The sequence below is a fragment of the Carassius auratus genome, chromosome 20, assembly GCF_003368295.1.
Source record: "Carassius auratus strain Wakin chromosome 20, ASM336829v1, whole genome shotgun sequence".
In the NCBI taxonomy this organism is placed as follows: domain Eukaryota; kingdom Metazoa; phylum Chordata; class Actinopteri; order Cypriniformes; family Cyprinidae; genus Carassius; species Carassius auratus.
The window spans coordinates 2,729,406-2,751,378 of record NC_039262.1 but is presented as its reverse complement, the minus strand read 5'-3'; the positions used below and the strand labels follow the sequence as shown (position 1 = coordinate 2,751,378).

At 34.1% G+C, this 21,973-nt stretch overlaps 2 protein-coding genes across 2 annotated transcripts; both read left to right on the top strand.

The window, feature by feature from the left end:
- The first annotated feature begins 1,268 nt into the window (after window positions 1-1,268).
- Window positions 1,269-14,252, top strand: LOC113120544 (fermitin family homolog 1). The gene is made up of 15 exons (XM_026290411.1): window positions 1,269-1,422; window positions 3,148-3,306; window positions 5,425-5,658; window positions 6,020-6,142; window positions 6,254-6,443; window positions 7,982-8,084; window positions 8,193-8,300; window positions 9,883-10,014; window positions 10,575-10,624; window positions 10,757-10,881; window positions 10,961-11,067; window positions 11,571-11,795; window positions 11,923-12,047; window positions 13,324-13,465; window positions 13,551-14,252. The coding sequence occupies exons 1-15, from the start codon at window positions 1,311-1,313 to the stop codon at window positions 13,722-13,724; spliced, it is 2,109 nt and encodes a 702-aa protein (XP_026146196.1). The 5' UTR covers window positions 1,269-1,310; the 3' UTR covers window positions 13,725-14,252.
- A 715-nt stretch (window positions 14,253-14,967) lies between these two features.
- On the top strand, window positions 14,968-21,876 carry LOC113120543 (tRNA (adenine(58)-N(1))-methyltransferase non-catalytic subunit TRM6). The gene is made up of 11 exons (XM_026290410.1): window positions 14,968-15,282; window positions 15,700-15,830; window positions 15,911-16,020; window positions 16,743-16,834; window positions 16,918-17,001; window positions 17,732-17,856; window positions 18,116-18,423; window positions 19,294-19,379; window positions 19,590-19,692; window positions 19,894-19,980; window positions 21,135-21,876. Exons 1-11 carry the CDS (start codon window positions 15,173-15,175, stop codon window positions 21,312-21,314), a joined length of 1,416 nt encoding a protein of 471 aa, XP_026146195.1. The 5' UTR covers window positions 14,968-15,172; the 3' UTR covers window positions 21,315-21,876.
- The last annotated feature ends 97 nt before the right edge of the window (window positions 21,877-21,973 follow it).

Below are 21,973 nucleotides of genomic sequence, written 5' to 3'. Positions count from 1 at the left end.
AACAAATTATAAGGAGGCCCATGTATTAATATGGAAATGTTTTTAATAGCCTGTCTGTTTCTTCTTTCTTAGTGACAAAGTGTGTCAGTGTAGTCTATGCCTCTCTCTCATTAATAATAAGTAGCTAATATTTACGGTATTGCATGATTACTACATTATTGATTATTGTATAACATGTAGATATAAGATTAACATTTATGATTTGGACTTACCATTTACATTTAGATTTAAATTAAGATTTAGATTTAGATAAAACGTTTAGATTTACCTTTAATACTTTATAGTAATATAGTCATAGAGTAAATATATATATATATATATATATATATATATATATATATATATATATATATATATATATATATATATGTTAAATTGAATTATAAAAAATATTTTTAAGTAATAAAAATGTTGCATAAAGCTTATTTTTTTTGTAAATCTTGCTTTGCATTTAAATCTGACCAAATCTGACCAGTTTTACACATTTTATGTTACAAACGGCGCCCGTTTGTAACATAAATGTCTGACCTCTGCTGGACAGATGAACTAACGCACTCTCACAGATTCTAAAAAATAAAAATAAAAAAATGGAACATTAGTCAGTTTTTTGTCCATAAACTTGAACACCACCATCAAACATCTTCTTTACCATCACTGTTATATTTATGCTTCTAAGACTAGGACCTGATTCTGATTCATATTAAATAATACCTAAATATGGGCCAAAATGTCTGTTATCATCTCGATGCTTTATAATATAGATTTAGGCTATTTGATTTCAATGACATGGGGCCTGTGCCACACACTTCTGTAGTTTTTGTATTAAACCAGCCACTAATCATAACTGTAGTCTGTCTAGTCTTTTTTTACTGCTGTATAATACGTTTTAAGTCTAACAGTTCGCTAGAATTGGTGTAAAAAATTTCACAGTCACAACACGATGCACAAGTTAGTCATTATGTGGTCATTATAGCTTAAGCAACAATTACAACTTAGTTAATGTTCAGCTATGTGCGTTTAGTCACTTCCGGTACGTGCTCTTCCTGTCCACACCGGGTGCGAATTAACTGACGGTACTATGGTGAAAACTCTGTTCTTTATCTTTATAACCACTGAGCTATAATAATATTTATGTATAGATTAATGTTTATAACCCAGTAGGCTATTAATAATAATGAAACAAGCCTTGAGCGTTGGAATCATAGACAGTAAAAGAAATCGAATCGCACAACGTCACACGCACGCAGTTAACATGCGCCATCGTCATTGGAGAGTTTGTAAGCTCTGCTGCATTACTTCATGAATTATTCATGAGCACAGCCTTCGCCGTAGTAGGAGTCTGGGCGGGGTTTCCTCCAGCGCACACCTGGACAGGAGGTGTGTTTCACTTTCCAAAGGGAAAATCTTCGGGAACGCATTCAGGTGAGTGAAATCATTTTGCATATAGTTTTAATTCAGTTAAATTCTTATAACCGTTTGCTGTTGCGTTTGCCCTTACTCAATTTTTATTGGACTAACTTGATTAAAATAAGTTTTAAATAGGCTATGTTAAAGTTTGATGTTAGATACCTAAAGTAAATGTTTCATATCATGAAAAACATCGGATTTTATACATTGCAATAGACCCATATTATGTACTCTTGGCGAAATTAAGACATTTAGATAATTTCTTAGATAAACTAGGTTTGTTGTTGTATAGTAGAGCTATTGAAGACTACTATATATTTATATACGGCTTTATTTGACTGATCTTGAAACTCCTTGATGTTACATAGGTATAGGTCGTTCAAATCAGCGTTTCCCTTTTTGTTTTTTCCCCTCTCTTTCTCTCTAGCTTATTTTCTTGGCCCTCTTAAGTATGCTGCATATAAAAAAATGCTCTGTAGTCCTCATTTATTTGTTGCATATGATCTTCAAATGCAGTCATGACCTGATGAATTCATCTTAAACAAATGTCGTACTTGTTTATATCTGAATTCAGATCTGGCTGTTGCACGAGGAAGGTGTAAATTCTTTTTTCTACCCCTGTGGACATGTTAACCTATTCAAGTACAAGGTTTAGCCTTGGGCTGCATTGATAGTTTGTCTTGTTAGTTCAGAGCATGTGTGTTATCTCTAATCTAGTCAAACATCTCGCCCTCCCCCGCACTTCTTAGTGAACATAGACAGACCTGATTTTTAAATAATAAAATTGTTGACTCAAATGCATTTAAAAAAAAAAAGACACCCATACTTTCAGATCTCAAGTCACACTAAAAGACTCCTCTTTAGTTTACACAGCAGAACTTGACTGTGTTTTTGTGTGTAAGACGTGGCCTTTGTTGTTTTTTGATGTACAAGCCAGCAGACCACAGGATGACAGGTCTGTGTGAGTCGCTCTGTTCTTTCTGCCCTTTCTATCTCTGGTCTTGTCTCTGCTTGTCAGGAATTTTAAGCTGAAGTCTCCCTTGTTCTGTGATCCCACCCCTCCTCCACCCTGTACCTTTAGTTCCCTGTCTGTCACTCCCTCTTCTTAAGATGTTGTCATTAGAGATTTTAAAGGAATAGTTTATACAAAAATTAAACTTCTGTCATCAAGTGTGTGCAGTGACTAGAGGTAAAAAAAAACAAAAGAAGCATATTCAAAGCCGCAGGTGCTCATATTCCAAATCACAGAAGCCATTCAACTAAGTGCTGATTATGATTAAAAAAAAAGAACACTTTTTTTGTGAGTTTGGAGTCCCCTACAGTTTCTGCCAGTAAAGGTATGCTCAGAGTGTTGCCAAATCTGTGGGTTTCCCGCTGAATTAGACTAATTTTATACTTTATTGCCGCAGGTTTTTCACTATGAAGTATATTTTGCGCATTGAAAATGTTCCATGGATGCCAGTAAATAGGTTTTAGTAAGACTGTATGATGCAAGTGCAGCCTGGGCCTGTCGTATTAAATGCTTAGACTAGTCTTACAGTAAATCATCTGATTTATTTTTTCTTTAAGACTGGACATACCTTTTTCCAGTCAGTTACTTAAAAACATAGATATGTGAAGATTTATTTTACACAGTGAATAACTGCTAGTGGGTCGGACTAGTGCTTAGGAAACAGTATTATCATAATGACTTTATTCAACTAAAATAACTGTTTGTGTTTGTCTGTGATTTGATTTCAGGCAGGAACATGGCCACTGCTGCTGAGTACGGACACAACTCCTGGGAGCTCAGCATCCAGGTGGACCAGCGTGAGGGAGATGAGGGCATGAAGTTTAAATTGCGGGTTAAGGGGGATCTTCACGTCGGGGGTCTCATGCTCAAATTGGTGGAGAAGATCAGTGAGTATTTACAGAGTTCTGTGTTGAAGAACAAGTACTAACCGTGAATATAAAGATCAGCTCCATTTCATTTCATGTGAATTTGAATTGGCACAAGGGATGTTGAATTGTGAATGGGAATGACAGCAAGTGCAATTTGCTAAATTGTAAGTTAGTCACACGTCAGAGCAGTTTTAGTTACAGTTTTGTGACAGAAAATGCATTTTTATGTTCATTTTTATTATTTTGTTATGCATACAAAACATCTTTCTCAACTGATGAATGCACTTATGCAACTTCAGTTCAGTACTATAAAAACAAGTAAGACATTTTCTTTTAATGCATGAAATTTTGCCATACAGTATAAAAAAAAGAAAACAACAAAAAAAAGATTTCACAAAATTGTAAATAAAACAATTATTGGAGTACGTTTTACAAGAAAATACTAAGTTTATCTACTTACAATCACTTCAAAGTGTTACTTGGCATTTCTTTGTAATTTTTTTCTGAAATTTACTAGCAAATTTGAAGTGAAAATTGTATCAAAGTGATATATTTTCTAGCTTCCATATCATTTTATAGTATAAATATGGTAATAAAAAGGTTATGCATCACATAAAATTATAATTAATTATTTATTAACAGCAAGAATTGGACATTCAAATAAAGCGTGACCCAAACCTTTATTATTCATATAATTAAATGTTTCTTAAAAAAATACTTAATATGTTGTGTGTATAAAAACATTTACTGGAAATTAACAACATTCAATTTCTGTACATTTAATTCAATTTTTTAAGGTAATTCTGTTGCAAATTCTTGTTTTCTACTTGGACAACAAATTAAGGAATTTAAATTTTAAAGGAGGTCTTAAAAGCACAACATTATTAGGAAGGAGCACATCAAAAGCTCTTCAAAGTAAGATTGTGAAAGGTTAAAATGAGTTGAAAGAAATCAAAACAGCAGTCAGAGTTTATGGGAAACCCATGTTTTAAACAACAAAAACAGCCAAATTAACCCAAATAACAGGAAACATTCTCAGAACTTTAACACGAAGTTTTTTGAACAAACTTTTATTCCGTAATGTTAATAGCACATTTAAGAACTTTCTCAAAATGTTAGCAAAAATACATTATTGGCCCATGGAATGTTTTTCTTCTAAAACATTTTAGTTTTTTAAATGATACTATTTATTCAGAACGTTCGGAGAACAAAATAAGTAGTACCGATGATGTTTGCAAACTGATATAATAAATGTTCCCTTCAATTTAGAAACAGGAAAACATTTGAAAAAACTAAATATTCTGAATGTTTAGAGACATAACAATTTCAAAACTTAATGAAAACATTAGATTCACATATTTTAGATTGCTGTGTAAAAGCTGAAATCCCAGTGCAGTTCTAGAGTGTAAACACTGGTTGAAACGCTCAGGTACGCCCATGTTTGCCTTGCGTATCTATATATAGTCTCGTGCTCAGAGCTATTGTTCTTTGACTCAGGTGTTGTTTGCCGCCGCGAGGTCTGAAGTTCACCAGAGAGAGACACTAGCAAAACATCCTGCTTTCCTCTACAGACTCATCAGTTGCTAAATATTATGGTTTGCCATGATGGTCTTTTATCGGCAGTGGCCATTCATTTATTTGGTTGAACACAATGTGTTTATAGTCAATTTAATAGGTGCATTACAGTACAGACAGCCCAGGAATTTCTTTAGTTGGTAATTACAGGAGTGAGTCAGATGATGAGCACTGTGGAAGGATGAAGGAAATGTGAGTAAAAGAGGAATCATCAAGGTTTATATGGAATTGTGATGTCATCAGACATGTTTGTTTTTACTCAGGGACGACTGGTTTGAACTGATTTATTTAGGTGTAACGTCATGGCTGTTGTTTAACGACACATTAAACCACTTCACAAAAATATATTCCTGTTCACCGCTTTAATATAATAATAAACTTCATCTATAAAGCGGTGAAGTCCTACACTGATATGAGCAAAATGCAGTGTTTGTGTGTTATTTATTATTTGGAATAGCTTATATATATATATATATATATATATATATATATATATATATATATATATTCAGTGTAAGTAATTTTTTCTCTCAGTACTGTATGTGGTTGTCTGTGTGTCAGAGGCTCCTCAGGACTGGTCCGATCATGCCATCTGGTGGGAGAAGAGGAGCTGCTGGCTGCTGAAGACACACTGGACTCTGGATAAGTATGGAGTCCAGGCGGACGCTGACCTGCGCTACACTCCACAACACAAACCTCTCTGCATCCAGCTGCCCAACATGAAGACCATCCGGCTCCCTGTTAGCTTCTCTTGTGTGGTCTTCAAAGCTGTGGCTGAGATCTGCAAAGCACTCAGTAAGGACGCATACAAATGAAAATATTTATTATATTATACATTTTTATGAATATAATATTTTTTTAGCATATGAAACAAAATGCTATCAAGAAAACATGATATATATTATATAAAAAAAACACAAACATTTATAATTTTTGCAATTCCAAATTGTATACATTTCTTATATATTAATTTTGTACTTAATATTATGTGTATGTGTCTTAATATGTATGGGTTGCTGAATATTTATTGGTCATATTTTACAATTACAAATAATTTATTTTTACATGTGGAAAAATTGCAATGCAATTTTCCATGATTTCTTGCCACATTAGTCTATTCTCTACTAAACTGTGTGTTTTCCGTCTTTATTCACAGATATCAGACGATCAGAAGAACTTTCTCTTCTGAAACTATCAGATGATCAGAAAAAGAAAAAGAAAAAAGACAAGGGCCAAGAATCAGTCTTTGATGAGATAATAAACATGGACATGACAGGAGGTATTCACTGCTGTTTTTGAAGAGTTTTTTATTTCTGTGTAGCAGAAGCAACTGTGTTTAAATAAAATAACGTCTAACTTGTTTCTAAGTTTGCATTCATACTTTGTACAGGAGCCCTGAGTCTGTACAGTAAAACCATGACTCCGACTTATGACCCGGACAGCGGCTCGCCTGCCTCTTCCACCAGTCTGTGGTTCGGTGAGAATCCTGTGACGGACTGCCAACCCAACCTTCCACCGGAGGAACTGGCCAAACTCTTCAAGCCTCTTACCATGGAAGATAAAGCAGCAATTAATGCTGGGTAAGAAAGGACAGACAAAGTTAGACTAGCATTCAAAAGTTTGGGGTCGGCAAGAGTTTTTCCAACGAAGTCTATTATAATTCACCAATGCTGCATTTATCTGACCAATAAATATACAGTAAAATGTGAAATATTATTACAGTTTAAAATAATAAATTTTTTAAATTAAAGGTACAGTTTGTAAGATATTTGCAGTAAAATATCCAAAACCACTAGGCTAGTGTTACATATATTTTCCAGCTGATTACTAACAATATCTCTAATGTTTTCAGCTACTTGTAAATCATGAGAAAATTCCCATTCTAAACAGTGACACGGGGCAGTGCAGTCGCCTGTCAAATGACGTTGTTACCTTTTGTTACCGCCTTTACTGACGTAGAAACCACATGACAACAGTGTCAGGACAAATGCAGAAGTAGCTTTGCGACAAACGTCAGCTAGAAAGAGATGCCTGATCTCACTTGTGTTTTACTCGACAGGTGATTTGTTTTGATTCGTATCTTTACAGAAAACGTTTGCTATTATAACGAGCGACAAGATTAGTATTATGGGGCATACACGCCAAACGCGGGGCATCGTGTCTCTAGACCCGTGCAAGGACGTGTCTGCTCCATCATCTGATCGAGTCTTTGCATTGACTTTGTATGTAATTTACTCACGCAAATCGTTGAACTCGCGTTAAATCCATGATTTATCTTTCCATCTGATTGATGGCTGTCAGCGGTTGGGTAGAAGACCACAAATCCCATCATTCCACACTCCTTCTTAGCATCATCAAACCACGCGATTGTTTTTTGAAAGTGCGCCCTCTCGTGCCAGGTCCTACAAACTGTACCTTTAAAAATATTTTTTATGTTTATTTATCTCTAATCTTCAGTGTCACATAATCCTTCAGAAACCATTCTAATATGCTGATTTGCTGCTTAAGAAACTTCATTAGATGAATAGAAAGATAAAAACTTAACAACATTAATGTCACTTTTGATTCATTTCGAGCATCTTTGGTGAATTAAACATGAATTTCTTTCAACTTTTGAATTGTAGTGTATGATGGTTTTAATAGACCTTATATTCATGGTTAAGTTTATAACACTGATTTGTTTCAGTAGCCACACACCTGTGACCAGCTGCACCATCTGTAATGTTACACCTCTGATTGTTACATCGTTGACTTAGTTAAGCTAACAGACTGCAACAAGCAGTCACCGGGGGGTAATCCTTTTAAATAGAAGCTAATATGCACTTTTAAGGTACTAAAATGTACCTTTTAGGGATAAATAAGTTACAAAGAGCTTTAGGGCACCACGCCAGTGACAGAGTATATATAATTTATTAAAGAAGTTTTTTAGCATATTGCTATTTCTGCTGTTTTATACTAGCTATATTTCGCCTCATTGCCCAGAACATCCATTTATTATGATAAAATCATTGTAGCATAGCATTTGATGACTTATTGGTTATGTGTATTTCAGTTTTTATTTCTCAGTTGCATTTCAGTTTCTGCCCTTGTGTATTTTAACTGAGATGTTGCTCTGCAGGTGGCTGGATTCCTCTCGCTCGCTGATGGAGCAAGGAATTCAGGAAAACGACAGACTCCTGCTGCGATTCAAGTACCACTGCTTCTTTGACCTCAACCCAAAGGTGAGAAATGAACTATTCCTACATACCACATTATATGTTTGTAGACGACAATATTAGATGGGCCTGATATGTCTAAATCAGAAAGCATTTGGTGTTTTCTTTTTATAGTATGATGCTGTGAGGATCACACAGCTGTATGAACAAGCCAGATGGACGATACTGCTGGAGGAGATCGACTGCACTGAAGAAGAGATGCTCATGTTTGCATCCCTGCAGGTACAGAATGCCAGTTCACAAAATAAACTGATCGTATTCCATGCTTTTATGCTCATCAGTTGAATTCAGAGCTCCAGAAAGCAAGAAAGGTTCATCATTGGCTTCAGTGTTATTTTGAAATACTACAATAGTTTTATTAATAATTTGCACTGTGTTTAACCTGCTAACTGTCACCCCGTCCCGTATACGGGACGCCTACGTTGACTATACTTATATTACAATCAAATCTAATCTAATCTTGACAAACTATATATCGTTGGAAAGGTCTAAGACTCCCAAATATATATTTTACCAATATTTTTTGTAAAAAATTATGTAGGAAAAGTAATAGATTAATTTATGACAAGAGTGCACCCTCAGAAATCTACATTACAAAAGGAGCTTTGACCTTTTTTTAAAAATAAGACTTCCTCGTTGCCTTTTTCTCTATCACATTTTAGAAATCATCAGAAGTTATATATCACTTGAAAATATAAAATCTCAAAATTCATCCTTCAAAACCCATTTTAAAATCAGACATTATATTACCATGTAAATGGTACATCAAAATCATGTTACAAAATGTTTTCAGTCATGAATTAAAAAAATTTGGGTTTGTATCATGCATATTCAAGTCTATCTTCAAAAACGTGAGTGACAGTTAACAGGTTAACAATATTCTTTATTTTGATTTTACTTAGTTAATAGTATTTTGTTTGTTTTCTGTATAGTTTTTAATCTTTTTCTCCTCTCAGTTTTGTTTTTACTTGCTTTAGTGCATGTAAGTAAGTAAATGAAAATAAGAAATGTTGCCTTGGCATTTAGCTGAAATTAAATATTTGTAAAAAATATTTTCTGTAATTTATAGATGGTTTCATTTTTTGTTAACTGTAACCCCGATTAGCTCATCTGATTGGCATGCTTTAATGTGTTGTAGACTTGTAGTATTTAGTTTCAGCACATAGCATAGATGGTGTTGAATTCTTTAGTGCCGTTCTTTCTCACCTGAAGCTATGAGATAAATTACTTTGAGGACAAAGGATGTGACATTCCACAGCTAACACAAGATAGCATTCAATTACACAAGGAGATTATGAATAGGTGAACATGGTGCTAATAATCCAAACCAAACCTAGAGAGGACTTCATGTGAGATTCTGTAGATCTGTAATAAAAAAACAATCCATGAGGGAGCAGATCAGATATTTCACAAACTGCCTCTCAGATGACAGACTTATGCATTGCACAAATATTTGAGGGATTTTTTCCCCCATCCGTTTTCCACATTATTTGCTGCTTAACATTATTCATTCAAACTCCTGCCTCAAGCAGTGTTAAAGTAACTGCATTGAAAACCACATTAGTTGAAGTTAACACATGATAACGTTTGTTATCTGCTTGATTAGTTATTTAATGAGCATCATGTTAATTCTCCACTTAAACTCAATTTATTTTTTAACCATAAATTAAAACGTAAAAGTAAAATGTGTAATGTGTCAATGTCTTAATTACAGTTATTGCCTAATCAAATGAGTTATGGTTGCTGTTTTATTCTAATGCATCTAAATTGGTGTTTCAGAGGTAAATACTTGAATCTTTTCTAGTATCACATCTGTAAATTGACTTTATCAACGGAGCCACTGAACAATTCCAATGAACCAGAGATTGATGAAGTCGAGGCTGCGCTCTCAAACTTAGAATCTACGCTGGAGGGACGGAATGCTGATAAGATCCTGGTATCATGATTTAATGATATTATAGATTTTTTCATAATATATTGGTACTTACACCCTATTTTTTGGGTTGTATCAACAACATATAGAGACTGATTTTAGATGAATTAGTAGCATCTGGTTTATCATATCTGGAATCAATCTGGCTTAAAATTAAGCTAGTTTATAAACTAACATTAAAAGGTTTGTAGTAAGTAAGATTTTTTTAAAATAAATTATTACTTTAATTCATCCAAAATGCATTATATTTATCAAAAGTGACAGTAGAGACATTTATAATATAACAAAATATTTCTATTTCAAATAAATGTTTTTTTTTTTTGCTTTTAATTCATAAAATAATCAAATACTGATCAGATTTCCATTAAAGTATTAAGCAGCAGAGATTAGAATGTCTAGAATGATTTCTGATGCGTCATGTGACACTGAAGACGATGCAAAAAAAAAATCAGCTTTGATCACAGGAATAAATAATATTTTTAATAAGAGACATAAAAGTCTTGCCAACCCCAAACTGTTTAATGGTTGTGTATAAGTATTCACATTTTATTCAACTTTTTCAGGAAGATATCACTGACATTCCAAAGCTGGAAGATACACTGAAATTGTTTAGGTGAGTTTAAGCTTATTCAACTTTTTTAATAAGAACTATAATTCCATGTATTCATCTTTTTTCAATGGCATTTGTGTCTATTCTGCAGTAAGACAAACTATAAAGTGCATTGTTCATTTCTTTGCTTCACAGGCCCAAGCGATTGACATTAAAGCCGTATAAGGAGTACTGGTTTGTTTTTAGGGACACCACCATTTCTTACTACAAAAACAAAGATTCGGCAAATAAAGAACCCATTGAGCAACTCCATCTACGAGGTGAGCGGCCAATCAGAGAAAAGAATATTCATTTCAATACAGCTCATGCATCAGTGGTAATAAATCATTGATTGTACAGGATGTGAGGTCATTCCTGATGTCAACGTCACTGAGAAGAAGTTTGGCCTCAAGCTGTTATTGCCAGTGGCTGATGGAATGAACGAGGTTTATATTCGCTGCAACAATGTGAGTTTTAGATTAGTTTTTATGCAGATTGTGGTACACGTGTGCTTTTGCTGTGAAATCTTTCATCTTAAATGTAAGATAATCTGTTATATTGTTTAACATATTTCAAGATGATAAAAGAAACTTGGGTTACTTGATTATCCATACAGTATTTTATTTTAAATAATGGTTAAATATGAGTATCAAATATGATTTTTCAGGTTTATTTGTCAGTGATCTGTCAGTCATTGTTATTGCATTGCATTATATGTTTTGCACCCCACAATTAAAACCGAAGGGTTTTGATAACAAAGCTAGCTTTTAAATGTAATATTATTAAGACATACTATTGGGAGATATAGAGTTACTGATATTTATATTCATTTAATGCAAGTAGTCTGTTATGCTGATATAAAAAAATCCAGATAAATATCAGCATCTGAACCATATTGCATGTTTTTGCAATAAATTTTGTATTCTTTTATTTGTTTCTTTTGCTTAAAACAAACGTCTCCTGAAAACAGGAAACGCAGTATGCCAAGTGGAAGGCTGCCTGTATTTTGGCTTCCAAAGGAAAGACGATGGCCTACAGCTCCTACCGCACCGAGGTGAAGAACATCCAGTCTTTCCTGCAGATGAAGAGTCTAGCGCCACCTCCTGGCCAGGCATCAACTGACGTAGAGTCCATGGAGATGAATGCCGAGTGCTTTGTTTCTCCACGATATGCAAAGAAGTACAAGACCAAACAGGTGAAAACACTCACAGAAAGGACAAGATATGGCTTGAACCACTCATTTTCATTATGCAATGACACTACTGGAAATCTGAGATCTGTATTGCAAAAAAAAAAGTCACATTTATTTTTTCTCATTTCAGCTGACCACACGAATCTTGGAGGCCCTTCACAATATTTCCCATCTTTCCCTCATGGAGGCCAAAATGCGTTTTATCCAAGCATGGCAGTCTCTGCCTGAGTTTGGCATCAAGTACTACATTGTCAGGTAATTTTACTGATAGATCTATTTACAGATAGATTTCATGCCTAGAGCAGATACTAAAGCCTGAGTAAGGTTTTTAAGACTTGCCATTCATTTTTTTTTTTTTTTTTTTTGAAGCTGTGAAGCTGTGGTTTACATACGTTTACATTGATGAATTATCAAAATGTCTTGGTGCATTTGGTTTATTTGCTGAAAAATGAAAACTAAGATTAAACTGTGTTCTGGTTGTTTTGACCCAGAGAGGATCCCCCCCCCCAATATATGGATAATTTGCATACCATAATCTAGTTTTTGAGTGAACACTGGCAAAATTATCCACAAATAATGCTTTTTTTATTTAAAGGTATGTAAGCTGTGATCGATGAGGCCTACGACCAGTCAGTTCCAAAAAGTATAAAAAAAAAAAAAAAAAACTGGTTACTGAAAGAAAACAAATTGACAAAAAGATTGAATCCAAGATATGGTAATAATATAGCATTTTAATAAATATTTACATGCAATTTTTTAAAAGCCGGTCATTTCTGACTGGGAAAACCTAGTTAGTTTAAATATTTGAATCACTGCACAAGGGTTAATAGTGCTGCTGTTCCATTTAAAGTTGAAATGTTTTTCTATTTAATGTAATTTAGTTTTTTTGGTTATTTTGACTAAAAAATATAAAAATAGACTTTTCATTATGAGTCAAATTTTGGCTTTTTGCCAATTTCATACTCATGCGCTGACAATTGTCTTTTTTTAATTTTTATAAATTAGACACAAAATTGCCATATTGTCACACTGTTGTTTTGCTGAACAACAGATTTGTGCCTTGTATCACTCAGAAACATCTTTCCAAATCTGTATATATATTACTCTGATTTTCAAATGTTAGATTTGTTTGCATTAAACACATCATTAAAATTTAATAGCATCCCGTTATTCCATTTGAAGGTTAATTTTCTTTATCAGTCACTTTCTTTATCCTAGCCCAGTTTTGGCTTTTTTGTCAATTTCATGATCAGTTGCTGACAGTTTAGCATGCTTGAAATGGAATATGCAGATAATTCACAAATGTTTTTTTTACAAAATATGTACATTATTGTTATTACACAATTATTATTACACTATAATTCAAACACTTTGAATATGAGTTTTCATTAATTAGACATAAAACTGTCATTTTCTCAGACAATTTTGCTGAACAACAGACTGATTTTTTCCTGCCTGGTATTGCTCAGAGACATCATTTAAAGGCTTCAACCATGAAATATGATTCAGATCTTTTCACGTTGTCCCACAGATTCAGAGGAAGCAAGAAAGATGAGCTCCTGGGAATTTCCTACAACAGGCTGATCCGCATCGACATGTCAACGGGTTTGCCGGTCACCACCTGGAGGTTCTCCAACATTAAACAATGGAATGTCAACTGGGAGATTAAACAGGTGAATAAAGTATTCCAAACAACCTTCTAACCAACCTGTGTGGCCGGTGTGAATATGATTTATGAGTGTGTCATTGCTTTTACAGGTGGCCATCGAATTTGACCAGAGCGTGTCGATTGCGTTCTCCTGCCAGAGCTGTGACTGCAAAGTGGTCCATGAATATATCGGAGGCTACATTTTCCTCTCGACACGTTCAAAAGACCAAAATGAGACTTTAGATGAAGAACTCTTCCATAAGCTCACAGGAGGACAAGACTGACCTCAAATCAACATCAACCTTTAGAAGAGCAAGAAAGAATTCATAGTGTTTCTTAAATTTGCCAAAGTCATTTTATATTCGTATTAAGACACACAAGCCGTGTGCACAAGAGAGTAAACAAATCAAACAGTTCAATCCATATTTTGGATCTGGACTCTTGACGTCTTTATGAATTGTTTGCATTATAAAATTGGACAATTTACAGCACACATTTCCATACATTAATTTGTGTAATAAATATGGGATACGATGGGGTTTGGATTTAAATGAGTTGCTAGTTTCCCATTTCAAGATTCCTCGAAGTTGCTTTTTACAGTTCAGATTTTTGAATGTAAATATTTTTACATTAAATGCTTCACCAAAATGTCTAGGTGCTTTTGGCTTGTTTTCTGGAAACAATGTATTTGCAGTTCAATTGTTCATTTTTAAAGACTACATTTTACTTTGTTTAATGGAATTTTGCTTTCATTATGTTGACTGGAAAATCATAAAAAATAGTCTAAATAAATCCAACCACTTTCATTATGAGGTCCAATTTGACTGAAATTCATAATCAAGTACTGACGATTTATGATACCTGAAATATAATCAACAGCTGTTTCATTTGTTTCTACAAATTATATATCAGTGCAGTGTTGTTTTTATAGTTCGATTAATGTTTTGTGTTTTCTTTAAATCTTAGTTTTATTTATTTTGTTGTGTTTTGTCACTTCTATTACTTTCTAAATATGTCTTTATGTTTTTTATACATTTATTTGATATAATTAATGTTTCATTAGACTGTTTAGCTTATTGTAGTAGCCTACTTAAATGAAAATAAGAAATAACGAAAAGTTTTTCTTCATCATTTTAGTTTTAGTAAACTATAATAACCCTGCTACGTCACTATTTTTTTTTTAAATCAGCCCTTTCGTTTTGAATAATTGTACCGAATAGGATATAACTATATTATACATACATAAACTACATGCAATATATGCACTTTTATGTTGCCAATATGTTAGTAACGATAATCATAATATATCCAGCACTTTTTATTACACTTTTTACCTTCGTAAATACAGTGGCAATACATAATGACCTCACATGATATAGTCATTGTCTGTACATGTTCAGATAACCATGTTAGTAATTTTTGTTAGTATAAACCTAATGTAAAGTTAATTCATTAACTATTTAAGTGAGACCGACTAAAATCGCTTTGATCTGTGACTTGCTAGACTTCCTGACTGGCTGTGGCTCTGGAAATCAGCGCTCGATTAACTGGCCTTCCGGAACAGGAAGAGACAGAACACACGTGTTGAAAGAAGCATCGTTTGTGTGAAATTAGTCAAATTATTTCCCTATTTATCGTAATAAACATTACCACTTTTGTGTCAGGTTAGTTAAAGTGTCCACTAGTTTCCAAACATCCCTCGGTCGATCTTTATCCACGCTGATCGCAGTAAATGGCGGAGTGTGTAAAGGACAGTGATGCAGAGGACAGAATCAGTTACGGAGACTATGTAGTGCTGAAGAGAGGAGATATCTTCAAATCAGTGCAGATCGAAAATAAAAAGTGAGTTAACCAAATCAAACTTTAATTAAATGTGATCTTTTAAATTCAGTTTAAAGGCCTTGAGGTTTTGCGTGAAATGGTATATAAAATCTGAGACCACATTAACAATCTGGGATTTAAATACTAAACTAAACTTGTACATAAAAGGTTTAATTGCTTTGAAACATTGATATGCAAAAGACATTGGTTTCTGCGGCAGACGTGACAACTATGTAAATTTGAAAACTCAAAAATTGTTCTGAAAGAAAAAAAAAAAGTACTTTTGGAGCCAATTGTATATTTTCTTAAATGCAAAAAATATATAGAATTACCATTAATGTTTAGGAATAAGCATTTGTAATCTTATCTGTCACATTTCACTCCTGTTAAGTGCTTGTGCTCTCCTCGTTTGCTTTGATTTGACATTTTGTCTCTTAGGAAAGTGATCTTTGAGAAGCAGTGGTTCTTCTTGGACAATGCAGTCGGGCAGCTGTACGGGGCCGTGTTTGAAATCGAAGCCGGCGGCTCACTCAAAATCAAGGCAGCAAAACACTCGGGAGACTCTTTGGGTAATGATGCTGTTATCTGTGGATTCATTGAGTTTCTTGGTGATGAGATGAGAATACATTGATCTTTTCTCCTGTCACAGATTCTAAGGAAGCAGGTCAGGATAATAGACACATAGTGGATGACGGCAGATCTCAGAAACTGAGCAGAGATGATATTGAAACGCTGAAAGAGCAAGGGTTAAAAGGCCAGGTATGTACCGGAGTCAGTTTTTCTAGTGATGCATGTTAACCAGAACATTTCTAAACAAGATTTTGTATTTTCTGGTCTCAGAATTTGACTCAAGTCACTCCTACAATATGCAAGTCTATGGGATTTTCTCTCTTTGGATTTGAGACTTTAGTCTTTGCAACTTTACAGATCTTTTTTGTGCACCAATAGCTTGTAACCCTCCAAAGAGAAAGGAATTTTTTTTATCGCATCATATGACCCCTTTAAAAAAAAGAAAGAAGAAATACTGGGGGAAAAAATGATGTCCCTTTAAAATATTTTTTTGTATTATATGGAAAGACATAAAGTACCGTATTTTCTGCACTATAAGGCGTACCTTCAATGAATGGCCTATTTTAGAACTGTTTTCAAATATATAGGGCACACCGGATTATAAGGCGCATAGAACAGAAGATACTGCAGTCAAACGTTTGACTGCGTTATGCATCCACTAGATGGAGCTGTGCTAAAGGGAATGTCAACATTTTGACAGAGCGCCTTGATTCATATATAAGGCGCTCTGGATTATAAGGCGCACTGTCATTTTTTTTTGTTGTTGAGAAAATTAAAGGCTTTTAGGTGCACCTTATAGTGCAGAAAATACGGTAAAAAAAGGAACAGCACTCTACAGCAGGCCAAACAATTTGTTTGTATGAAATTACAAATCCATTTTGCTCACATGTCCAATCATGTGTGTTTTTAAGGAGATCGTCCAGCAGCTCATAGACAACAGTACAACATTCAAGGACAAAACTGAATTTGCTCAAGAGAAATACATCAAGAAGAAAAAGAAAAAGTGAGTTCAAACCATTTTTCATTCATATTTTGTCAGTCACATGGAATATATCAGTCATCAAGTTCTTGGCCTTATGTGTACAGGTACGAGAGTAACATAACAATCCTGAAACCCTCCACTCGACTCCTTGCCATGATGTACCACGGCAGAGAACCAGGGAAAATATGGTTTGTGAACTTCAAGAAATACTTGAACCCTCATCCTTACCATTTTTGAACCCATGAGTTACCTGATATAATTACATAGTTTATCATTTAGCTAAGTATTCTTTTAAGGGTCATATTATAAGGATATCTTTCAATATATACATATAGTAGTAAAAGGATTTCCAGACTTTTTTTGTCATCTGAATCCATTTGACCTAAAAAATTTACTTGCAGATTTTAGGTTAATATTTTACGGAGTTCTAAACATGTTTTAATTATCACCTTTCTCCAGTTTTTTTTTTTATTATTTATATACATTATTTATTTACACTATATAGTTTTCATTCAGTTGGTTTCATTTTTGCTTGTTTTAGTAAGTTTGTAAGTACTTTTTAAAATATTTATTTGTATCTTTAATTTATTTTTATTTCTATTTTAGTCATTTTAATACTTCAACTTGAAGTCATTTTATTTCAGTCAGTTGCCAAAATAAATGTTTTTTAAATTGATATTTCAGCTTTATTTCACTTAATGAAAACAATTTTTAATCAAGTTTAATTTCATTTTAGTTAGCATTATTAACACCGCACCTCTCTGATGTTGGGTCATTTTGGTCAAATCACATGCAAGTAAATATGTAATCTTTCTTCAAAAAAGGAAAAGTGTTTTATTTTGATTGTTTTTATGTTAAAATGATAAATTTTCCAGTTTGGGAAATATACTGTATTGTAAATGTTTTGCTCTGTTTTAGTCACCTGCGGTACGACACATTGGCTCAGATTTTGACTCTGGGGAACATCCACGCCGGCAGTAAAATCCTTGTTTTTGAGACCTGTGCTGGACTTGTGTTGGGCTCGGTGATGGAGAGAATGGGAGGTGATCACACTTTACTTCCCAAAATGAGAATTCTGTCATCATTTACTCATCCTAAAGTTACTCCAAACCTGTATGAGTTTCTTTCTCCTGTTTAACATCAGAAGATATTTTGGAGAATATGGTTAATCAAACGATTGTTGACTTTCATAAAAAAATTGTAAGTCAGTGATTACAATCGAATGTTTGGTTACCCACATTTCTAATAAATTGTATTAACCAAACACTATTACACTGTACTGATGATCCAGATGTTTGTCAGGTTATGGCTCAGTGATTCAGATGTATCCCGGTGGAGGCCCAACGAGAGCCGGCATGGAGAGCTTCGGCTTTCCGTCACACTTCCACGAGACGCTGCATGAGTTCCCTTTATGCAAAGTTAACGCTCTGTTGGCTGGAACCCTGGATCTGTCAGAGAAGGATGCAGACGGGAACGGACGATCCGAGTCCTCTCAGGAAACCTCAGGAGTGTCTGAGGAGAAGAGCTCAGAACCTCAGAGCATGGAGGTCAGCGTCGACCCGCAAGAGGAAATGAGGAGAGTGGAGAGAGAAAGACTGCGAGAACAGAGGGTAATGTTTTCACATGATTTTTACATGCATATTACATACCCATCATGGTAAAGTTCCCATGCCTTCATCATTTACCTTTGCTGCTTTTGCTTTTAGTGTTGTCTAAGACCAAGCCTTTTTTTAAATTATTTAGAAATAGTTCTAAATACTAATTATTACCATTTAAAAAAAACTAAAAAAAAACTAAAAACTAATGATTTAATCATTTACACAAAAAGCCAGATAAGCACAAACTATTTCAAAATGCATTATATTTGGTCAAAGACCTAAACTTACCGTTTTAAAAATATGAATTTAAGTATAATAATAATAATTGCTTAAAAAATTGTTCATTTAAACAAATAAACACAAACTAACATATATAACATATGTCCATTTAAAGAAAAGCTCAAAAGAAAAAGAAAAAACACAAACTTTTTATAATTCTGTGTATTTTATTTTATTTTTTACATTATTTTAAACAGTTGAATGAAAAAAAAAAGTATGTTTTTTTTTTTTTTTTTTTTTTTTTTTTTTTTTTTTTTTTTTTTACATTTGTTACTCTGTAACCAAAGTTTTACTGTCCCTCAGTTTTGGTGTCATTTTCACAATGATAATACATTTACCCCTTTTTAGTGTTTTCAAATGTCTACTTGATTTCCAAGGAGACAGAAGTTTAAAAGAAGAGCAGCTTGAGGTGAAGTGTGTGTGTGAAAGGAGATGTGTGAAGAAAACAAAACAAGCAAAACCAGACTTCTTGTTAGATGCCTGTACATATACTTCTGAACATTGTTTGTGGGAAAATTTAACTATTCGGGGTGGAAAAGGTGTCTTTTAAGATTTTTTTTTTAATTTCACATTAATATTTGATTGGTCTTTCTGACCTTAAAGGCTCAAGAGAAGAAGCTGAAGATGGAGGAGAAGAGGAAGAAGTTATCTTCAGCTGCTGCTCTGTTAGAGGGCAGGAATGCAGATGGGTATGTTTTGTGCTTTCTGTTATATAGCAGAAAAAGTGTTCAGATTTTGTATATGATTTCATGTGACTGACTGTTCATATAAGTGATGTATGGTTAAATTGATGAGTCTTATGTCATATTTTCTATCGATTTAAGCTGTTTTGTATACAGTCTTCCAGTGATTTACCTTATTAATATGAGGATGCTGATTGAACTATTTATTTGTTTCAGGTTGGTGATTGCTAGTCGCTTCCACCCCTGTCCCGTGTTAATGGGTCTGCTGAAGTTTGTAGCACCATCACGACCGTTCGTAGTGTACTGCCAGTACAGAGAGGTAAACAGATTGGTTTGTTGTTAAAGAGGCAGGCAGTTCACCCAAACACGTTATTTAGCAATATGTCAGAATGAAAATTGTTGTCAAGTTCCCAGAAAGCCTAAAAATTACCATAAATTATGGAGTGTCATAGCTTTAAAAACGATTTGTGCTTTAAAAACTGCTTTCTGCAATATTTACGGTCTGATATCTTTTGGACAGCCGTTGATTGAGTGCTACACAAAACTCAGAGAACAAGGAGGAGCAATCAGTCTCAGATTAACAGATTCCTGGCTCAGGCATTACCAGGTAATTCTTTACTGCATCACGTACACAAATAGTTTTATGTATTTATTGTTTGTGCTATATCTGTCTTGTTTTTTTGTGTCATAAGGTGTATTTTCTCTAATGCCAGACTTTTATTTGCTGTTATTCTTTTTATTTACACTACTATTCAAGTATTCCTTAGTTTTTTTTGTTGTTTTTATATAAAGGGTAAAGTGTCCCGGCAATCATTTCCGGTCGCTAGATTTTGCCCCTTTCACACTGCCACTAATTACCTGGAATATGTGCGTGTGTTCACACACAACCCGTAAAGGTCCCGTAAAGACACGTGACGTCAGGATGTGACATGTAATTTATGAGTTGAAAACGCTAGGCACATTAACCTTTTACTTAAGCTGGTGAACGATCTCAGCTTCAGCGCGGAAAGTGAGGAACTAACTGATCTCAGCTTCATTACAGTTTACTCATTTTTTTTTTGCGAATGTTGATCTGCCTTAAAAACACCCGGTAAAAGAGTTGCACAATAACGTGCGTCATCAATACGACACCCCCTTTACGGCATTAGTTCTGGCTTTTGTTCACACAGAGCTCGTTCCGGGACTGAACCCAACAATGTTACTAGGTCCCCGACTTGTTTGTGTTCATACAGAAGGCGATCCGACAATGTTCCAGCAATTTTCCAGGACCAAAAGGGGCTTATATCACAAATAAACTACATTTTAAAATATATTATCCTTTTGTGGTCTAGGGGATTTTGGCGGCCTGGAGAAGTTTTGACATGCCCTGATTTTTGTGCTTTTTTTTTTTTTTTAGAAAACAGTTATTCTCCATTTTAAATTATAGTAATATTCCACCATATCACTGTATTTTTGTTCAAATAAATGCAGCCTTGGTGAACATAAAACTTAAAAAAAGAACTAACAAAACATTTGAAAGGTAGTGTACATCAAGTTCAAAATACAACAAATAAAAATATATATTTTAATTAGCTTTTTTTTTTTTTTTTTTTTATTGGCACAGTTATGTGTTAACTTTTTTTGTTGTGTTTCCTGGAAAAACAGATGCATTGTGATATAATTTCTGTTATATAAGATGACTCATGCTGTGAAATAAGATTTTGGTCATACCACCCACCCCTAGAGGGCTTTGACTCATTCACTTCTGTATCATTGTTTCAGGTGTTGCCCAACCGGACTCATCCAGTGCTGCTCATGAGTGGAGGCGGAGGGTATCTCCTGTCCGGAACCACGGTCGCTGCAGATGCTGCGAAAGCTAGAAATCAGCACAAAGCAGAGGAGCCTGTCGCCAAGAGGCTGAAACTGGATAAGATTAGTTCATCATGTGACAGCTCTGCTTAGGCAATTAGTTTAGTTTAACTTATTTAGGTGAGAAGAAAACCAAATCAGTGTTGGACTCACACATTCAGGCAGTGCTTTATTCTTTGTACGAGTTGCATGACTTTATTATTCAAAGTCTGTTATCGACTGTTTATTTCTTTTTGACAATATTTGCATTTAACAGTTACATCAATGTTCTCATCTTTATTTATTACATTTTTTTAGCAAGTTGTGGAGGAAGGAAAACATGCGCTGCTTGTTCAGCATCCTCTGCACCTGGCGAATAACCAACTTTTGCTCACAAAATGCATCATTGCCCAAGTAAACATTTATCTGTTTTTAATACATTTCAAAAGGTGTCCAGCATCAAAACACAAATGATAACTGCATTCATCAGCTTTGGTCCCATAATTACATATTTTATTAAATATAAACAATGCAGAGATTCTATGGAAAGCCATAAAGAGGAACAACAATTTTTCACAGTTGTAAAGTAGCATGCATTAAAATTTGCAGTCAATAGTACATGGGCATTTTTTATTTTATTTTTATTTTATGATGTAATAAAGAGAGAAATGATTCACATGGTATTATCATGCTTCTTTCGCCTTTTATAGACGGTTTTATTTCTCAGACTCTCATGTTAAACACTGACTTACACCAATAACAAAATTCTAATG

What these genes read in the sequence shown, in the direction of transcription:
- LOC113120544 (XM_026290411.1), top strand. Translation starts at nt 1,311, where the DNA reads ATGAGCACAGCCTTCGCCGTAGTAGGAGTCTGGGCGGGGTTTCCTCCA. An exon ending in TTTATATTCGCTGCAACAAT is followed by an intron (nt 11,068 to 11,570) that starts GTGAGTTTTAGA and finishes TCCTGAAAACAG; the next exon opens with GAAACGCAGTATGCCAAGTG. An exon ending in AGAAGTACAAGACCAAACAG is followed by an intron (nt 11,796 to 11,922) that starts GTGAAAACACTC and finishes TTCTCATTTCAG; the next exon opens with CTGACCACACGAATCTTGGA.
- LOC113120543 (XM_026290410.1), top strand. Translation starts at nt 15,173, where the DNA reads ATGGCGGAGTGTGTAAAGGACAGTGATGCAGAGGACAGAATCAGTTAC. An exon ending in ACACTCGGGAGACTCTTTGG is followed by an intron (nt 15,831 to 15,910) that starts GTAATGATGCTG and finishes CTCCTGTCACAG; the next exon opens with ATTCTAAGGAAGCAGGTCAG. An exon ending in AGCAAGGGTTAAAAGGCCAG is followed by an intron (nt 16,021 to 16,742) that starts GTATGTACCGGA and finishes TGTGTTTTTAAG; the next exon opens with GAGATCGTCCAGCAGCTCAT.